The sequence below is a fragment of the Pristiophorus japonicus genome, chromosome 13 (genome assembly GCF_044704955.1).
Source record: "Pristiophorus japonicus isolate sPriJap1 chromosome 13, sPriJap1.hap1, whole genome shotgun sequence".
Lineage (NCBI taxonomy): Eukaryota > Metazoa > Chordata > Chondrichthyes > Pristiophoridae > Pristiophorus > Pristiophorus japonicus.
Genome location: NC_091989.1, coordinates 128699955 through 128718118, shown reverse-complemented (window position 1 = coordinate 128718118; position 18164 = coordinate 128699955). Strand labels below are relative to the sequence as shown.

Below are 18164 nucleotides of genomic sequence, written 5' to 3'. Positions count from 1 at the left end.
TCTACTCCACCATCCCACACTATCCCCATTTCCCTTGGTATCCAAAAATCTATCGAGCTCTGTCTTGAATATACTCAATAATTGAGCATCCACAGCTCTCTGGGGCACAGAATTCCAAAGATTCACAACCGTTTGACCCCTTATTCTGAGATTTTGACCCCTAGTTCTGAATAAATGCAAGTTATTGTTTGAATATACATAGATTTTGGATCATGACACCTTCCCTGAAATTAATTAAGATCTTGATAACTCCAGTGTTGGATAAAATGATTTGATGAACTTTGACACCAACCACTACAACAACAACAACTTGCATTTTTAACATAGTAAAATGTCCCATGGTGCTTCACAGGAGCGTTATCAAACAAAATTTGACACCAAGCTACACAAGCAGATATTAGGGCAGATGACCAAAAGCTTGGTCAAAGAGGTAGGATTTAAGGAGCAGCTTAAAAGAGGAAAGATATCATACCACTCTGTAAATGAAAGGCTGATTGAGATCCAGATCAATCCTTTATGTTGTTGAACTCTCTTGCATAACTATGTCCTGCAACGTGTAGATAAAGAAGCTCCAAAGAATATCTAATTAGTGATTGACCAATAATAAATAGAAAATATTTCTTTATATACAAACGAAAGATTTGCATTTACATAGCTTCTTTCACGGCCACCGGACGTCCCAAAGCGCTTTACAGCCAATGAAGGACTTTTTGAAGTGTAGTCACTGTTTTAATGCAGGATGCGTGGCAGCCAATTTGTGCACAAGCAAGCGCTCACAAACAGCAATGTGATAATGACCATATAATCTGTTTTTAGATGTTGATTGAGGGTTAAACTATTGGCCAGGACACCGGGAATAACTCCTCTGCTCTTCTTTGATATAGTGCCATGGGATCTTTTATATCCACCTGAAAGAGCAGACGGGGCCTCGGTTTAATGTTTCATCTGAAAGACAGCACCTCTGACAGTGCAACACTCCTTCAGTACTGCACTGAAGTGTTCGCCTAGATTTATGTGCTCATGTCTCTGGAGTGGGATTTGACTGAGGCGAGTGTGCTACCCACTGAGCCACAGCCAAGTATGATTAACCTAAAATATTGAAAAATTCAGTAAATCTTTCATATAACCACAACATACACATAAAACAAAATTGAAAGTAAAACTGGCTGTTCAAGAAAAAAAAAAGTGATTTCGGCAACATACGTCTCCAAATATCTTTTTGGAAGTTCAGGTCAGGCTGGATGATTGCAGAATGACTAACCTAATTCTCCAGAGCTATCAAAATTATATATGAAACTTAGAAACTGAACTCACAAACAGCATAAAACAATAAAAAAAGGAAAACACTTGCCAAAAATCTCTCCACTGGTATAACATTGAATTGCAGTTAACAATGTATGCTGAGAAGGGCTCAATTTTCCCCAGTTACCTGCATCATTTTTTCGGTGTGCGCCGCTTTTATTTTGGAATTAAAATATCCAAGTTTCCCCAAAGTTTGTGTGCCAACTTAACTCAGTTAGTTACGATTTTTTGGGGTTCGTTTTTTTGCGTCATAGATGTCTGCGCCAGTTTTTCAGATTTTTGCAAGTTTGGCCAACTTATATTTCTCCTCGGACGGTGTATGTGACCACTCCCAAAAAACCTTCCGGGCTCTTAAGAAAAACCAGCGCACATTAAAACATCGGCGCAGAAAGATGCCATTGTTTTTATGCGAAGTTTTGGAGGAAGTCAAGAACACATTAAATATGCATCATGAAGCTTAATTTTTTCCAACTTAAAACGGAGAAAATGGAAGTCTAATGCATTTCTTTAATTTTGGATTTTTTTCTAGGTGCCACGCCACCAACGAACATCTCCTCACTGGGCTTGAGTGTCGGAGCATCGGCCGGCAGAATCGCTCCCACGCCCGGACCCAGGGGCTCAGCTTCAAAAGAAGCCCGGGGAGATTGTGGGGAGGGGTGGAAGCTGAACTGAAGGCATGAGAAGCCTGACACTAAGCAGCAGCATCAAAAGAAGCCAGGGGGAGGAGTGTTTGCCGAGCCCCTGTATCCGGGCGAGGGAGCGATTCAGCCGGCTGACCCTCGAGCCCAGTGAGGAGAGTTTGGTCGGTGGTGGGATGGTACTTTGAAACAAATCTAAAATTAAAGAATTGCATTAGACTTCATTGCCCCAAATGTCCTCATTTGAATGCCTAGCTTCCCATTCTAAGCAAGCTTATTGAGCATGTGCAGACCTGGGTGTGGTCCATACTAGGGCGTCGACCTTGGGGAGAGAGAGAAAAAAAAGCTTTAACTCCTTGCCTGCTGTTTTCAGTTTCTTGCAAAGGTACAATTTCATTATGGGCCAATATTAACAAAGCCATACCTCGTGTAAGCCTTCTGCATGATGGTGCTGTGGAGGAGATGATTGATTTGATGTCACTGCATGAGGAACCTCAGAGCACGTAGGATGATGGGCAGGAGGCCGTAGCTGGGTATATCGAGATAGGCATTCATACCTGCGCCTGGGTGATGCAGACTGTGTGAGAAGGCTGCATTTCCGCAAAGAAGTTGTAACGGAGATCTGTGAGTTAGTAAAAGCAGACCTACAACCTAGAAACGCCAGGAGGACTGCTTTGTCAGTTGCAACGAAGGTTACAGCTGCACTTTCATTCTATCCATCTGGAACATTCCAGGCCACAACTGGGGATGTGTGCATCCTTTCTCAACATGCAACACATATCTGCATTCGGCAGGTGAGTGCTGCACTATATGCCCGGAGAAACAACTACATAAAGTTCCCCATGACCGCCCAGGCAATGCGTGAAAGGGCTGTGGGCTTCTCCAGGATTGCTGGCTTTCCAAAGGTACAGGGCTGCATTGATTGTACCCACATCGCCTTGCGAGCACCTTTGGAGGATTCCAAAATGTACAGGAACAGAAAAGGCTTCCACTCCATTAATGTGCAGTTCGTGTGTTCTGGATTCTGGGTATGTCCCAGCAGATTGGAAAACTGCAAATGTAACACCCTTATTTAAAAAAGGAGGCAGACAAAAAGCAGGAAACTATAGACCAGTTAGCCTAACATCTGTGGTTGGGAAAATGTTGGGAGTCCATTATTAAAGAAGTACTAGCAGGATATTTGGAAAAGCAAAATTCTGTCAGGCAGAGTCAGCATGGATTTATGAAGGGGAAGTCATGTTTTGACAAATTTGCTGGAGTTCTTTGAGGATGTAACAAACAGGGTGGATAAAGGGTAACCAGTGGATGTGGTGTATTTGGACTTCCAGAAGGCATTTGACAAGGTGCCACATAAAAGGTTACTGCACAAGATAAAAGTTCACGGGGTTGGGGGTAATATATTAGCATGGATAGAGGATTGGTTAACTAACAGAGAACAGAGAGTCGGGATAAATGGTTCATTCTCTGGTTGGCAACCAGTAACTAGTGGGGTGCCGCAGGGATCAGTGCTGGGACCCCAACTATTTACAATCTATATTAACGGCTTGGAAGAAGGGACTGTGTGTAATGTAGTCAAGTTTGCTGACGACACAAAGATGGGAGGAAAAGCAATGTGTGAGGAGGACACAAAAAATCTGCAAAAGGACAGACAGGCTAAGTGAGTGGGCAAAAATTTGGCAGATGGAGTATAATGTTGGAAAGTGTGAGGTCATGCACTTTGGCAGAAAAAAATCAAAGAGCAAGTTATTATTTAAATGGAGAAAGATTGCAAAGTGTCGCAGTACAGCGGGACCTGGGAGTACTTGTGCATGAAACGCAAAAGGATAGTATGCAGGTACAGCAAGTGATCAGGAAGGCCAATGGTATCTTGGCCTTTATTGCAAAGTGGATGGAGTATAAAAGCAGGGAAGTCTTGCTACAGCTATATAAGGTATTGGTAAGGCCACACCTGGAATACTGTGTACAGTTTTGGTTTCCATATTTACGAAAGGATATATTTGCTTTGGAGGCACTTCAGAGAAAGTTCACTAGGTTGATTCTGGGGATGAGGGGGTTGACTTATAAGGAAAGGTTGAGTAGGTTGGCCCTCTACTCATTGGAATTCAGAAGAATGAGAGGTGATCTTATCGAAACGTATAAGATTATGAGGGGGCTTGACAAGGTAGATGCAGAGAGGATGTTTCCACTGATGGGGGAGACTAGAACTAGAGGGCATGATCTTAGAATAAGGGGCCGTCCATTTAAAACAGAGATGAGGAGAAATTTCTTCTTTCAGAGGGTTGTAAATCTGTGGAATTTGCTGCCTCAGAGAGCTGTGGAAGCTGGGGTGTTGAATAAATTTAAGACAGAAATAGACAGTTTGTTAAACGATAAGGGGTTATGGGGAGCGAGCGGGGAAGTGGAGCTGAGACCATGATCAGATCAGCCATGATCTTATTGAATGGCGTGGCAGTCTTGAGGGGCCGTATGGCCTACTGCTGTTCCTATTTCCTATGTTCTTATGCATCATGTCAGTTGATACGTGATACCCTGGGAGCACCCATGAGGCATTCATCCTACGCTATATCTGCCATCTTTCAGCAGCAGCCAGAAGGGCAGAGCTGGGAGTCAAAGGGTACGGCCTCGCCACCTGGCTCATGACGCCCCTACGCGTAACCAGGATGGAAGCTGACCGGGAATACAACATGTTGCACACTGTGACATGCAACATAATAGAGAGGACCATTGACATCTTGAAATAGCGTTTCCGATGCCTGGACCATTCCGGAGGCTACTTGCAATACTCCCCTGAGATTGTCGGTCAGTTCAGGTTATGTGCTGCATGCTGCATAACTTAGCCATCATGAGGCAGCAGCAGCTGGTCGTTGAAGACCCACCTGAGGTGAGAGTTGCTGATGAGGAGGAGGAAGAAGAAGACGATGAAGCCATGCAACTACCTGAACCCGGAGCACAACGGCTGAAGAGGGTGGGCTGCCGTGCCCCTGACAACTACATGTGCAGGTAGTGCATCCAGCTGCATCTCCTGACAGACCGCATTGTGGCACTGGAGCGGTGCGTGGACTCATTCTGGAGCATTCGAGATGTGGCCCGAGAATTAGTAGATACATCGGTGGTCATTTTCCAACATTCCATGGACTCTGGTTCAGTTCCTATGGGTTGGAGGGTAGCTAATGTAACCCCACTTTTTAAAAAAGAGGGAGAGAGAAAACAGGGAATTATAGATGAGTTAGCCTGACATCGGTGGTGGGGAAAATGCTGGAATCAATTATTAAAGATGTAATAGTAGCGCATTTGGAAAGCAGTGACAGGATCGGTCCAAGTCAGCTTGGATTTATGAAAGGGAAATCATGCTTAACAAATCTTCGAGAGTTTTTTGAGGATGTAACTAGTAGAGTGGATAAGGGAGAACCAGTGGACGTGGTGCATTTGGACTTTCAAAAGGCTTTTGACAAGGTCCCACACAAGAGATTAGTGTGCAAAATTAAGGCACATGGATAGACGTAGATAGAGAACTGGTTGGCAGACAGGATGCAAAGAGTGGGAATAAACGGGTCCTTTTCAGAATGGCAGGCAGTGACTAGTGGGGTGCCACAGGGTTCAGTGCTGGGACCCCAGCTATTTACAATATACATTAATGATTTAGATGAAGGAATTGAATGTAATATCTCCAAGTTTGCAGATGACACTAAGCTAGGTGGCAGTGTGAGCTGCGAGGAGGATGCTAAGAGGCTGCAGGGGAACTTGGACAGGTTAGGTGAATGGGCAAATGTATGGCAGATGCAGTATAATGTAGATAAGTGTGAGGTTATCCACTTTGGTGGCAAAAACAGGAAGGCAGATTATCTGAATGGTGACAGATTAGTAAAAGGGGAGGTGCAACGAGATCTGGGTGTCATGGTACATCAGTCATTGAAGGTAGGCATGCAGGTACAGCAGACAGTAAAGAAAGCAAATGGCATGCTGGCCTTCATAGCGAGGAGATTTGAGTATAGGAGCAGGGAGGTCTCACTACAGTTGTACAGGGCCTTGGTGAGACCACACCTTGAGTATTGTGTGCAGTTTTGGTCTCCTAATCTGAGGAAGGACATTCTTGCTATTGAAGGAGTGCAGCAAAAGTTCACCAGACTGATTCCCGGAATGGCAGGACTGACATATGAAGAAAGACTGGATAGACCAGGCTTATATTCACTGGAATTTAGAAGAATGAAAGGGGATCTCATAGAAACATATAAAATTCTGTCAGGATTGGACAGGTTAGATGCAGGAAGAATGTTTCCGATGTTGGAGAAGTCCAGAACCAGGGGTCACAGTCTAAGGATATGGGGTAAGCCATTTAGGACCGAGATGAGGAGAAACTTCTTCACTTAGAGAATTGTGAACCTGTGGAATTCTCCAGCACAGAAAGTGTTGATGCCAGTTTGTTAAATATATTCAAAAGGGAGTTACATGTGGCCCTTACGGCAAAAGGGATCAAGGGGTATGGAGAGAAAGCAGGAATGGGGTACTGAAGTTGCATGATCAGCCATGATCATATTGAATTGTGGTGCAGGGTCGAAAGGCCGAATGGCCTACTCCTGCACCTACTTTCTATGTTTCTATGTTAACGATTGCTCGAGCCTGACGCCAGCAGCTCATCCGTGAATGCTTTGCTGCCTGAAGGCTCAGTGGCAACTATTCCAAAAGGACCATGTTTACTGTTTGGACCTGTTCCATAATGTTGGTGTTGTGTTAATGGAACAAATAATGGAAATGATTCTTCTTTAGTTCAAAGTTGTGTTAATAATGGAACAAATAATGGAAATGATTCAGTTATAATTTAAAATATATTTTATTCAAAAGTTTAACACTTGTTGTACTTAACTTAACTTTAATAAAAATATTCTTGTATCAAACTTTAAAGTTTTCAGTTAAAATCATTTACAAACTTTTAAACTTGTAAATTTACATCACTTACAAAAAGCTTTTAATTTGAAAACAGATACAACAGTAACAATAACAACAACAGCAGCAAAGAAAGGCTGCACCCGTCTCTCCTCCACCTTATTCTAAGACCGCTATGCTTGGTCTTTTTGACTCCACCCCTGTCCGCAGGCGGTGGCACATTTCTCAGATTGGTAGCAAGCTTATTCTTTCGAACATCTCGTTTAATGCGCACTTCTTGATGAGAGGGCAGGCGGTTATGTAGAAGGCTCGGCTTGGGCCTCTTCAGAGGCTGGTCTGGGGATTGGAGTGAGAGTGGCAGTTGATTCTGTCAATAGCCGCGGCATCTTGGCGTGTTCCCTTACTACAGCAGCTAACTCCGACATTCTCTCCCTCATGTGCCCTGACAGTGTCTCATCTACCTGCAACATTCGCTCCCTCATGTGCACTGACATTCTATCAGCCACCTGCGACATTCCCTCCCTCATGTGCCTGGACAGTGTTCCCATTTCTCATGATAGTGTTGTTACTTCTCCAGACAGTCCCGATACCTCATCACCCACCCCACTGATAGTGTCCAGGAGTGATCGTGTAAGGTCAATGCTCTCTGCACTCAATGCCATCATCTGAACCACATCTTTAGATCCTGCACCTCAGGAGGGTGCTGTCGAGCTCTCCTTCCCCATCTCCCCCTGGGTGTGGCTTGCAGCATTCCACTGGGACCCACAGCCTCGGACGGTGGGGCCATGGGTGTGCCTTGCTGCACCCACTGGGACCTGCAGCGTCGGACGGTGGGGCCCTGGGTGTGCCCCGCTGCATCCCACTGGAATCCCCAGCCTCGGGCTGATAGAAACTGTGGAATGTCCCAACACTCGTACCATTCAGGAAAGGGCCTGGCACTTCAATAGGCGGCACCTGCACCTCCTCCAGAGTACAGTAATGAGGGCTTCATCCATCCCGTCCCCCTCCCAGTCATGCTCTTGGTCTGGAAGGTGAAATTGGAAGATGTTCTCCTCTTCAGGCTCGTCCGCGTCTGAATCTTCTTCTGCATCGGCTTCAGCCTCGTCAGGGTTGGCCTCAAGTTTTGAAAAATATAACAGAACAGACAAATGGTTAGCAGCAGAGGAGGGGGCAGGGTGGCATGAGTAGGCTCACACAGCGCAGGCAGCAGGCTCATTTAAAGGACCACGATGAATGATAGCACATTGCATCAACCGAAGCGTAGCTGACGGAGACATCCCCATGAACCGAAGCATAGCTAGCCCGCGCAGTACTTAATATTGAGCAAAGCCAGAATGTGGAATTTGCAGGACTTACCTTCTCCCCTCGAGTGTGGGCCCAGCTTGTGCAGTGGTGGTTGCTCTTCTCCAGGCAGGACCCATCAAAGCAGCGACCCTTTCTTCCAAGGGTGTCAGTGGGTGCAGATTTGCCGGGCCTCCTTCTGTTCAAGTTCTTTCTCTTTTGTTGTGTGCCACCTTCCTCTGCAAAGATGAAAATATAACTTTTTTGAGAGGGCGTCTTTCTGCTGGGTGGGACATATACAGCTGGTCAATTTACAATTGCAATTCCAAATGAAAATATTACTTACACCAACTACTTGTCCTGCCACTTCTTTTTACACTGGCCTCCAGACCTCAGGGTGGTCACCATTGCACAGTAATCTTCTGCAAGCTGGTTCCAGCATTGCTTCATTTCTTTTGGTGAAACTTTTATGTAACCTCTGCTGGTGTCCAGCTCATGCCATCTGGCCTCAATTACAGTAACTAGCGCCTCCACTTCATCCTGTCAGAAATTTTTGGTCCTTGAGTCGTGTTACACATTGTATTGCAGCTCCGATTTTTCCAATGAGAATTAAAGTTCTCACACACACTCTTTAAAAATGACTGAATGTATACCGGGAGCTGTACTGGGCCATGCGCGCCCATAGCAGTCATGTCAAAAAGTCCACGCATGCACAGAAGGGGGTGCATCATTTTTTCGACGCAGACATTAGGCACCACCCCCCGAAGCTAAAGGGCAGGCTGCGTGGTGCCAATTTCAAAAAATAGAACGGGGAAACTTGCAAGTTATTTTTTTTTTGAGTCGTCGGGGACAAAATAAGGGGCAAATCTCTTGCAATACGCCAAAAAACGGCATTCGGGAAAATTGAGCCCTGTGAAAGTAGTTCAGAAACGTAGTTTTTTCAGCAGGTTAGTTTGGAACACAGCAAGGGGTGGCGTTCGAGCCCAATAGGGGGGCGGACGTTGAGCCCAGCGAGGGGCGGCGCAGCGTTTAACAGCGGCGGGACTGTGGCCTAGGAGCGGCGCTGCATATATAACATCAGAGAGGTCGTGGCTCAGGAGCGGCACACCATTTAACAGCGGCGCAGCAGTTAACAGCAGTGGAGTCGGGGCTCAGGGGAGGCGGAAGAGAGTTCAGTCTTCAGTTGTCTTGGTCAATCCTTGCCACTGGACCAAGGCCTAGCTCTGTTAAGTGGTGGCTGATGTGCAACGGTCACCACACGTTAAAAAAATTCACGCACAGGCATCTTCCACTCTTCAAGATGTAACTCATTGTAACATCTGTGAGCCCACCTTTTTTTGGTGTGAAGAGTGTCATCCTCGTTACAAGGGACTGACTAGTAGTAGCAGTTTGGAACAAGCCCCATGAGCTTTTATTGGGAAAGTCAGGAAAATGAGCATTTTAATTTCATGCGCAGATATGTCTTGAGTGAGATAAGAAAGGTTAATTTTACAAGGGGTGAAATTTCATTAGCAAGACATTTTAAAAAGGTGCTGTAAAGAGAGAGTTAATATTTGAGGAGTTTTTAAAAATATGGTTCCACTGTATTACTGTCGCAAAGATTGTTTCCATCTGCTGTGACAGAATGCTAAACATGTTTTCTGTATACAGGACCAGTTATAGTAAATCCATAACGCTCATTAGGTTTATATAGAAACCTCCAAACATCTACTGATAAACAAGCTGTTTCGTGCAACTTGGAACAATCATACAGAAATTTTGATCTATAAGTGCCAAAAATTATAAAATGAAAAGACCTACAACTGCTAGTTATTTCCCAGTGGTTAAAACAAGGGCACAGAGACAGAAAAAGAACAAAAACTCACATGGTCTATCTCTGTTTCTCTTTGGCAGTGAATTAACTTTTCCTTTTACAATATAAGCTCTATTTTGTTGATTTAAAACATATTAATCTGCTCCTGTAATATATTTTGGCATTTCACATAAATGAAAAAGGTAATTTTACTCAGACTTACAATGCTCATGTTTTTTTATTAAAGGGAATGACTCACTTTATTGTAAATTAAACTAATGCTAACAAGCTTATGCTAACACCATCTGTGCATTGTCAAAAATTATATTTGACCAAAAATATTCATTTACAGTTGTGTATTAAGTTTTCCATTTCAGAGTTTGACTTAGATTGTATATAGGATGCCAGATATATTGATTGATAAACTATAAGCAACACTATTATAACATTGTCATAGGCCACATAAATTCAAGAGGGTCTGAAATTGGTGGGCATACCTCTCGAGGACTGCCGACATACTGTTCAAAATCACCAAATTGATCGAAAAATACCTACATACTGCCCGGCGGAAAATTCATCAGCGACATACTGCCAGGCAGTATGCACACCACCAACATACCGCCCAAAATTGCCAAATTGATCACTTCCCACCGACCCTGCAGACCGCCCTGGCAAAGGTGGTTTCAAGTCGATCTTTACCTGTAATTTTTAAAAAAATCTCTCACCCCCCGCCCCCCTCGCCCCTATCATCTCTCCCACCCCCCAGCCTCTCCTCCCCCCCCCCCCCAGCGATCTGTTCCCTCCTAGCAGTGATCTCCCCACCCCCAAACAGCAACCTCCCCCCGCAAACAGCGATCTGCCCACCCCCAACCAGCGATCTGCCCACCCCTAAACAGCGATCTCCCCCAAAGCAGTGATCTCCCCTTCACAGGTATCTCCCTCCACAGCAGCGATCCCGCCCCCGCCGCATACCTGCACATCGCTCTCAGGCCAGCAATCTCTGTGGATTTTCTTCTCCGCCTCTCGGGAGGGGGGTGGAGCTTCGCAGCAGCATGCACGTGCACACAACTCGGGACCCAAAGATTCCCAAGTGAAAATGACTCACCGCCCGCACACCGCTGGCTGCAGTCTGCTAGGCATACCGGCGAGAAAAAAGTGACGAAAATCGCGCACACTCTGCCCCAGCGGTACCCAGCGGTATGAAACGACATACCGCTGGCATATCGTCGAGAAATGGGTGGACGACCAATTTTGCCCCCATAGAAGATATGTATTTCTTATGGTTCTCTGTTTGAAATGGAAAACATACAATTCAACCTAGCAAATTCCTTATTTTATAACATGAATTACATGAACATGACACATGGAAGATTCAGAACATGCATATGTTTAAAAGGAGCCTACTGTTTGATTGAAGGATGGCTATAAAGTTTGTTTAAAATCTGGTGAAGAATTGTTATGAAGTTTATTTAAGTTATTAACATTGGAAATTAGTGTATGCAGTTGGAAGAACAGCAGAATAACCTAAATTCCCCATGACCACTTATTGCAAAAAAGGGAGGAATAACACTGAGCATCATTCTTCATGAAATACTGAACAAATAAAATATTTTTCATGGATTTAACACACAGTTTACTCTGTCCTCAAATAGTTTAGATCCATTCACTGCACTATGCAAAATACTTGCAAATATCTGAACAAAAACGAATTGAACTTTGACCTATTTATCCTGGAACTCTCAAAATTTCTCAAATTCAATAGATGTTTTAAATGCTTCACATACCCTTGACATGAAGACCTCTGATATGGGAACAGATACTTATTTTTAAATGATATTGAAAAATGTAATGGACATAACACACCATAACAATTAATATCCACTGCAAGCCACAAATATCAAGGGCAATGGAGCATGACTCCAGAATGAAGTATTTTAAACTCAGCACGAGCTAAGACATCGGTCTGAAATTCCGGCTATGCTGAGTCCGTACAGAATATGTATGGACCCGGCGAGGCCTTACAAAAGCCATTTTTTGGCGCGCAATGCACATGCGCCAAAAAACAACTTTTCCGATCTGTCAAGATATCTCTTGACAGATCCTCCGCATCCCCGGGAGAAGGATCTCCGCGCAGGTGAGATTGGGCTATTTGACCATTTCTTGCCCAGCGAATGTCCTTCAAACCTTTACATCTGGTAAAAGTAGGCGCATAGCCTACTTTTACCAGAGTAAGAGTTTTAAAATATATAAAAATAACATTTAAATACACATTTTTATAGTAAAAACCCTGTCCACTAAGATAAGTTTATTTTAAACCCTATTAAAATACATTAAAAATAAATCCCCAAAATATTTTTTTTTCTGAAACATTTAATTAACTTTAATTTAAATTAATTTTAAATATGTGTGGTGTTTTTTTATTTATTATGTTGTGTTTGGGTTTTTTAGGGGATTATTCTCATTGATAGTAATGGGAACTCATAAAATCGGAGTTCCCATTACTATCAATGAGAATATTGCACAGTGATTGGTGGTCCAGACCCACGTGACTCCAGCTTCTCCGACCGTATCTAGAAGACAAGTTCATGGAAAGAAGGCCTCCGACTGGAATCTAAGGCGCCTCCGGGACCACCAGGTATATACGTAGAGAAATTTTGGGTTGGAGGCAATCGTCCGAAGGAAGCCTTCGACCGGAATTTCAGGGCCATTATGTAAAATCGTGCCTCCATACTTCCACGCTCAAAAGCTTGCAAGTACTTCATTGATTTATGCAACATCAGCAATAAAGCTGAAAGATGTAAGCAAGAGTGGAATTGTTCAATTTTACAGATTACAGTATTTTCGTTCAATCACTACACTGGCCGAGACTGCAATTAAGATGAAATGCTTAAGCACAATATAATTAGCATGGCCTGTATGAAAGAAATACTTAGAGAGTAGTACTTTACTACAATAAGATTTGAAGACTTATTATTAACAAATAAGGTCATCTGTTAACTGTGCATTTTACTTACCAACCAAAAATGCTGTGCCAAAAATTCTGCCATTCTTTTCAAGGATTTCATGCATTCGTAACTGGCATGCTGCAATAGTTTCATAGTCTGTGCCGTATGCGAGTTGCACCTCTAGTTTTACTGTGTTTTTCTGTAAATACTGTAGGAAGAAGTCGTCCACTCGGACAACGTACTGAGATGTGAAGTCAAACACTGGCTGCAGCCCACGTATTACAGGGGTAGACTGGAGTTCATAATCATAGAATGCATAGGTGCAGAAAGTGGTAGGTTCTTGCTCACCAAAAACCTGGACGGCTTCAGGAGAGAAGATCACTTTGCTGATATGGATCTCAAATAAGTTTTCTCCACGCTCTAAATGGACAGTTTCATCAAATTCATCAGCTTCATCATTGACTGTTATTTCTGGTTTGAATTTGAATTGTTTGGTGCCATAGGCTATGTCTTTGAGTTGGGCTGAAATAGATGAAAACAGATGCGATTTTTCCATATTTTTCATTAAAGCAACAGAGTACAAGATTTTCCCTATGTGGCAAACAGATGGTTTAGAATATAAACACCATTGTTTTCATTTTTTTTTAAACGAGTTCTTCAGCACAGAAGATTGAAAATGGCTCTGCAAATTCCTAGAATATAAGCTACTCAGCATGCAAGGATTACAACTTGACATTTATTCTGGGATAAATCAGATAAAACACTGCATACCAAAGGCATTTTTAGCACACAGTAGGGACATCTTAATTAAAACTTTCAACAGGAAATTACAAAGATGCTGGTCTGCTAATGATACTGCTTTTAAAAAGGTAGTTAACCCATTGAATACGCAAAATGTTGTGGATCATAAAATCCACATAATCTACCAAAAGTCTATGGACTCTGGGGAGGTACCAGCGGATTGGAAAACAGCTAATGTAACGCCTCTGTTTAAAAAAGGGAGCAGACAAAAGGCAGATAACTATAGGCTGGTTAGTTTAACATCTGTAGTGGGGAAAATGCTTGAAACTATCATTCAGGAAGAAAGAGCGGGACATCTAGATGGAAATAGTGCAATCAAGCAGACGCAGCATGGATTCATGAAGGGGAAATCATGTTTAACTAATTTACTGGAATTCTTTGAGGATATAACGAGCATGGTGGATAGAGGTGTACCGATGGATGTGGTGTATTTAGATTTTCAAAAGGCATTCGATAAGGTGCCACACAAAAGGTTACTGCAGAAGATAAGGGTACGCGGAGTCAGAGGAAATGTATTAGCATGGATAGAGAATTGGCTGGCGAACAGAAAGCAGAGAGTCGGGATAAATGGGTCCTTTTCGGGTTGGAAATCGGTGGTTAGTGGTGTGCCACAGGGATCGGTGCTGGGACCACAACTGTTTACAATATACATAGATGACCTGGAAGAGGGGACAGAGTTTAGTATAACAAAATTTGCAGATGACACAAAGATTAGTGGGAAAGCGGGTTGTGTAGAGGACAGGCTGCAAAGAGATTTAGATAGGTTAAGCGAATGGGCTAAGGTTTGGCAGATGGAATACAATGTCAGAAAGTGTGAGGTCATCCACTTTGGGAAAAAAAAACAGTAAAAGGGAATATTATTTGAATGGGGAGAAATTACAACATGCTGCGGTGCAGAGGGACCTGGGGGTCCTTGTGCATGAATCCCAAAAAGTTAGTTTGCAGGTGCAGCAGGTAATCAGGAAGGCGAATGGAATGTTGGCCTTCATTGCGAGAGGGATGGAGTACAAAAGCAGGGAGGTCCTTCTGCAACTGTATAGGGTATTGGTGAGGCCGCACCTGGAGTACTGTGTGCAGTTTTGGTCACCTTACTTAAGGAAGGATATACTGGCTTTGGAGCGGGTACAGAGACGATTCACTAGGCTGATTCCGGAGATGAGGGGGTTACCTTATGATGATGATAGATTGAGTAGACTGGGTCTTTACTCGTTGGAGTTCAGAAGGATGAGGGGAGATCTTATAGAAACATTTAAAATAATGAAAGGGATAGATAAGATAGAGGCAGAGAGGTTGTTTCCACTGGTCGGGTAGACTAGAACTAGGGGGCACAACCTCAAAATACGGGGGAGCCAATTTAAAACCGAGTTGAGAAAGAATTTCTTCTCCCAGAGGGTTGTGAATCTGTGGAATTCTCTGCCCAAGGAAGCAGTTATGGCTAGCTCATTGAATGTTTTCAAGTCACAGATAGATAGATTTTTAACCAATAAGGGAATTAAGGGTTACGGGGAGTGGGCGGGTAAGTGGAGCTGAGTCCATGGCCAGATCAGTCATGATCTTGTTGAATGGCGGAGCAGGCTCGAGGGGCTAGATGGCCTACTCCTGTTCCTAATTCTTATGTTCTTATGTTCTTAAAATGGAGAATAGAAAAAAAATGATTCCTTGAGCAAAAGTGGAGATATAACTTTTTAAGAGATTCAAATAACATTATAATAAATGTATATTAAAAGCAATATCACTCAAATTTAACCTGGTGTCACAGAGCTGTAGAATATGATTTTCCAGACTGGGGGTAGATTTACTCTGTTATTTCGAGCAACATTTTTAGTAGGTTCTTTATACATGCGTTTATAGTTTCACTACAAAATAGTGTGCAGAGGAAATCTTCCCTCAGGGCGGGTTCCTGAACTTGAGTGGACTGACAGGGACAGATGCTATGCAGAAACAAAGCATCTTCCTATAAGAAGAAAAAGTAAATCACCAGACAACTTACGCTGGGTTACTGTCAGTTGCCTGTGAGTGGATAATCTACTGTTGGTAGAAGCCTAGGTTGCTTATTTATCTCAGCGCCAGAGGATAACTAAAAACTGCTATTGTTAAAAATAAAATGCTTGTGTAATTACTTAATAAACTGCTGTAAAAGAAACAATCTTATTGTACTACCCTCGTAAATTATGTGTTGATGTTCTGCTTTACAGTTATCTATACTATCTTTTCATGAACATTACTGTGATACTTCTTCCAGCTGTCATAAATATTTCCTCTTAGCACTTGTTTTCATAAGCAGCAAATTTTGAGCTCTATATACTACCAATTCAATTTTTTACTTCAGAAACCACAGATGTACAAGATTTTAAAATGAAGTGCAGGAAAAGAAAATCGGACGTAGTGTAAAACAGGCTGCCCATTTGCTTTGAGTCCATTTTGTGCTACTGGCATCGACCAATTTCACCCCCATTAGTTCCATTCTTTTCAGCCGAGGTGGTGTGCTGCATTTTAGGCTCCAACATTCACCTAGATTTTTCAAATTTAAAAAAAAGCAGGGCTTACAGAGGGAGTTAAAGCTAGTAAGCCAATCTTGGGTGTTCTGTGAATGTTAATAAACTGTTTATGTTGTGGCTTGATGGTTTGTATCATCTAAATTTAAAGCTTTGTAATTCCCTTGAGAGCATTCATTATATTTAACAGCAAATACTCTGCAGAGCAAGTGTATAAAGAACTGTCAGTGTGATGCGACATTTAACTTTGATGTATATGAGACAGAATATCTGATACTTAGCTATTGTCTCAAGAGATACTGTTTCATGTTTCTACATGGAATGCCATTATTATTACAGAAAAAAACTCAGGTTATCCAATTCTTATTATGTTTATAAGCAGCATTATGTTTACTTGTAAAAAGAGCAGTTTATTTAGCCTAATATTTATATTCATAGATAGGTGGGATTTTGAGGTCTCCTGCCTGGAGGAAATGGAGCGATAGCGCCCTGAAAATGGTGGGGCATGACTGACGGTTCTGTCCCTGCCAACATGTGGCCAACGCTATATTCCCCAGAGCCTACCGCTGGGAGGCCAAGTGCCTGCTTGGGTCAGGTGATAAGCTCTTTATATATGCAAATCAGAGTCCTATGACATACATAGGATTTTAGGACTCAACTGGGAAAAGAGTGCATCATGCAGTTTCAGCTGACGGCTCAGCTGGAGGGGAAGTCAGAAGATACGTTTTTTTTAAATTTCTGTATGGATGGGAGAAGCAGGAGTGCTCCCCACAGACCTACCTTTCCTGGGCTTGGTGGCCAGCCGGACCGACATTGCAGCAGCTTGGAGTAGTTGTGGCTACCCCAACACGCTCGTTTCCCACCGCAGCCTGCTCTATATAAAAGCAGTGACCATTCTGATTATAGACTGGAATGTGCAAAGCATTACAGGAGTAGTGGACTGAGAAGAGTCTGTATGGTTTAACAGTTCATCCAGTTACTAACATAATAAGGAACCAGAAGCCAGGGACCTAAATGGTTATACTTCACCAACACGCAATATGTTTTCACAATATTTATACTTCAAAACAATTATAATTTGATACTAAAGGTTGCCTTTAAAAAGTTGTTTGCTCATACCTTCAAGTTTTCTGATTCGATCAGCCCTAATGTCAAGCAGTTGTGCATATTGTTCCAGTTTGATCTCATATTCTCGATTGGTATCTTCCATCTTCCGTGTCACAGTGTCGACCTCACTCTAAATTGAAATGGTAGGCCAACAGGTAAAACAGATTATTACATAGCCTCTGATCATACTTGTGAAAATATACCCGCTAAGAAAAAATCGTCGATCAAAATGTTACATTACAGTGTTCCCTGGCACAATTGTGGTTCCAAAATTTCCTAAGTTACTTCTTAAATAGAAAATTTGAATTCAGAGTTAACATAGTTAACTTGCTTTGCGATTATCTATTTTTTATACTTTCAAGATTTCTGAGAGCATTTAATTCAAAATCTGTTAAAAGTATTACCATGAATGCAGGTCTTTAAATAATCTCAACCACTGGCTGCAAGTGACTTTGAATTTTTCCCAATAAAATTTATAAATCTCTAGTGTAAAGACAAATGACTGCAAGTAGTTCAGTCTGTTTGATGTTGCCAATATTGTCAGTGAGATATCTCTGGTGCTGTGACATAGTAAGTTGTTGCATGGCAAATAGAACTAATTGGTAGATAATGCAAACAGTTACCAACCAAGTGTGCTTGATATCTACACCAATAACAACCATGTACTGGATAAAACTTTATAAAGATATTTCTAGATGGATAGAATTGAAAAGCAGGGAAGTTATGTTAACTTTGTATAGAACCTTGGTTAGACCACACCTAGGGCTGGACTTTCCATTTGCTACCGTTACTGCCCTTATCTCGGTGGTATGAATTTATCAAGTTTTCAATACCACTCGATTATCGCCGAGATCAAAAGCCGCTAATTTTGGCTTTTATTCCCCCCAGCGATAGCGGTAGTGAGTGGTATCATCCTTCGTGT

At 42.6% G+C, this 18164-nt stretch overlaps 1 protein-coding gene across 3 annotated transcripts in view; it reads right to left on the bottom strand.

The window, feature by feature from the left end:
* Positions 1–18164, bottom strand: part of rpgrip1l (RPGRIP1 like) — a 291830-nt gene that overhangs the window by 149397 nt on the left and 124269 nt on the right. For all 3 annotated transcript variants that reach the window (XM_070897996.1, XM_070897997.1, XM_070897998.1), the window contains exons 14-15: positions 17255–17372; positions 12909–13361 (exon numbers count right to left, since the gene is read on the bottom strand). In XM_070897996.1, the coding sequence (XP_070754097.1) occupies positions 12909–13361; positions 17255–17372 (571 nt within the window). The remainder of the gene's footprint in view (positions 1–12908; positions 13362–17254; positions 17373–18164) is intronic.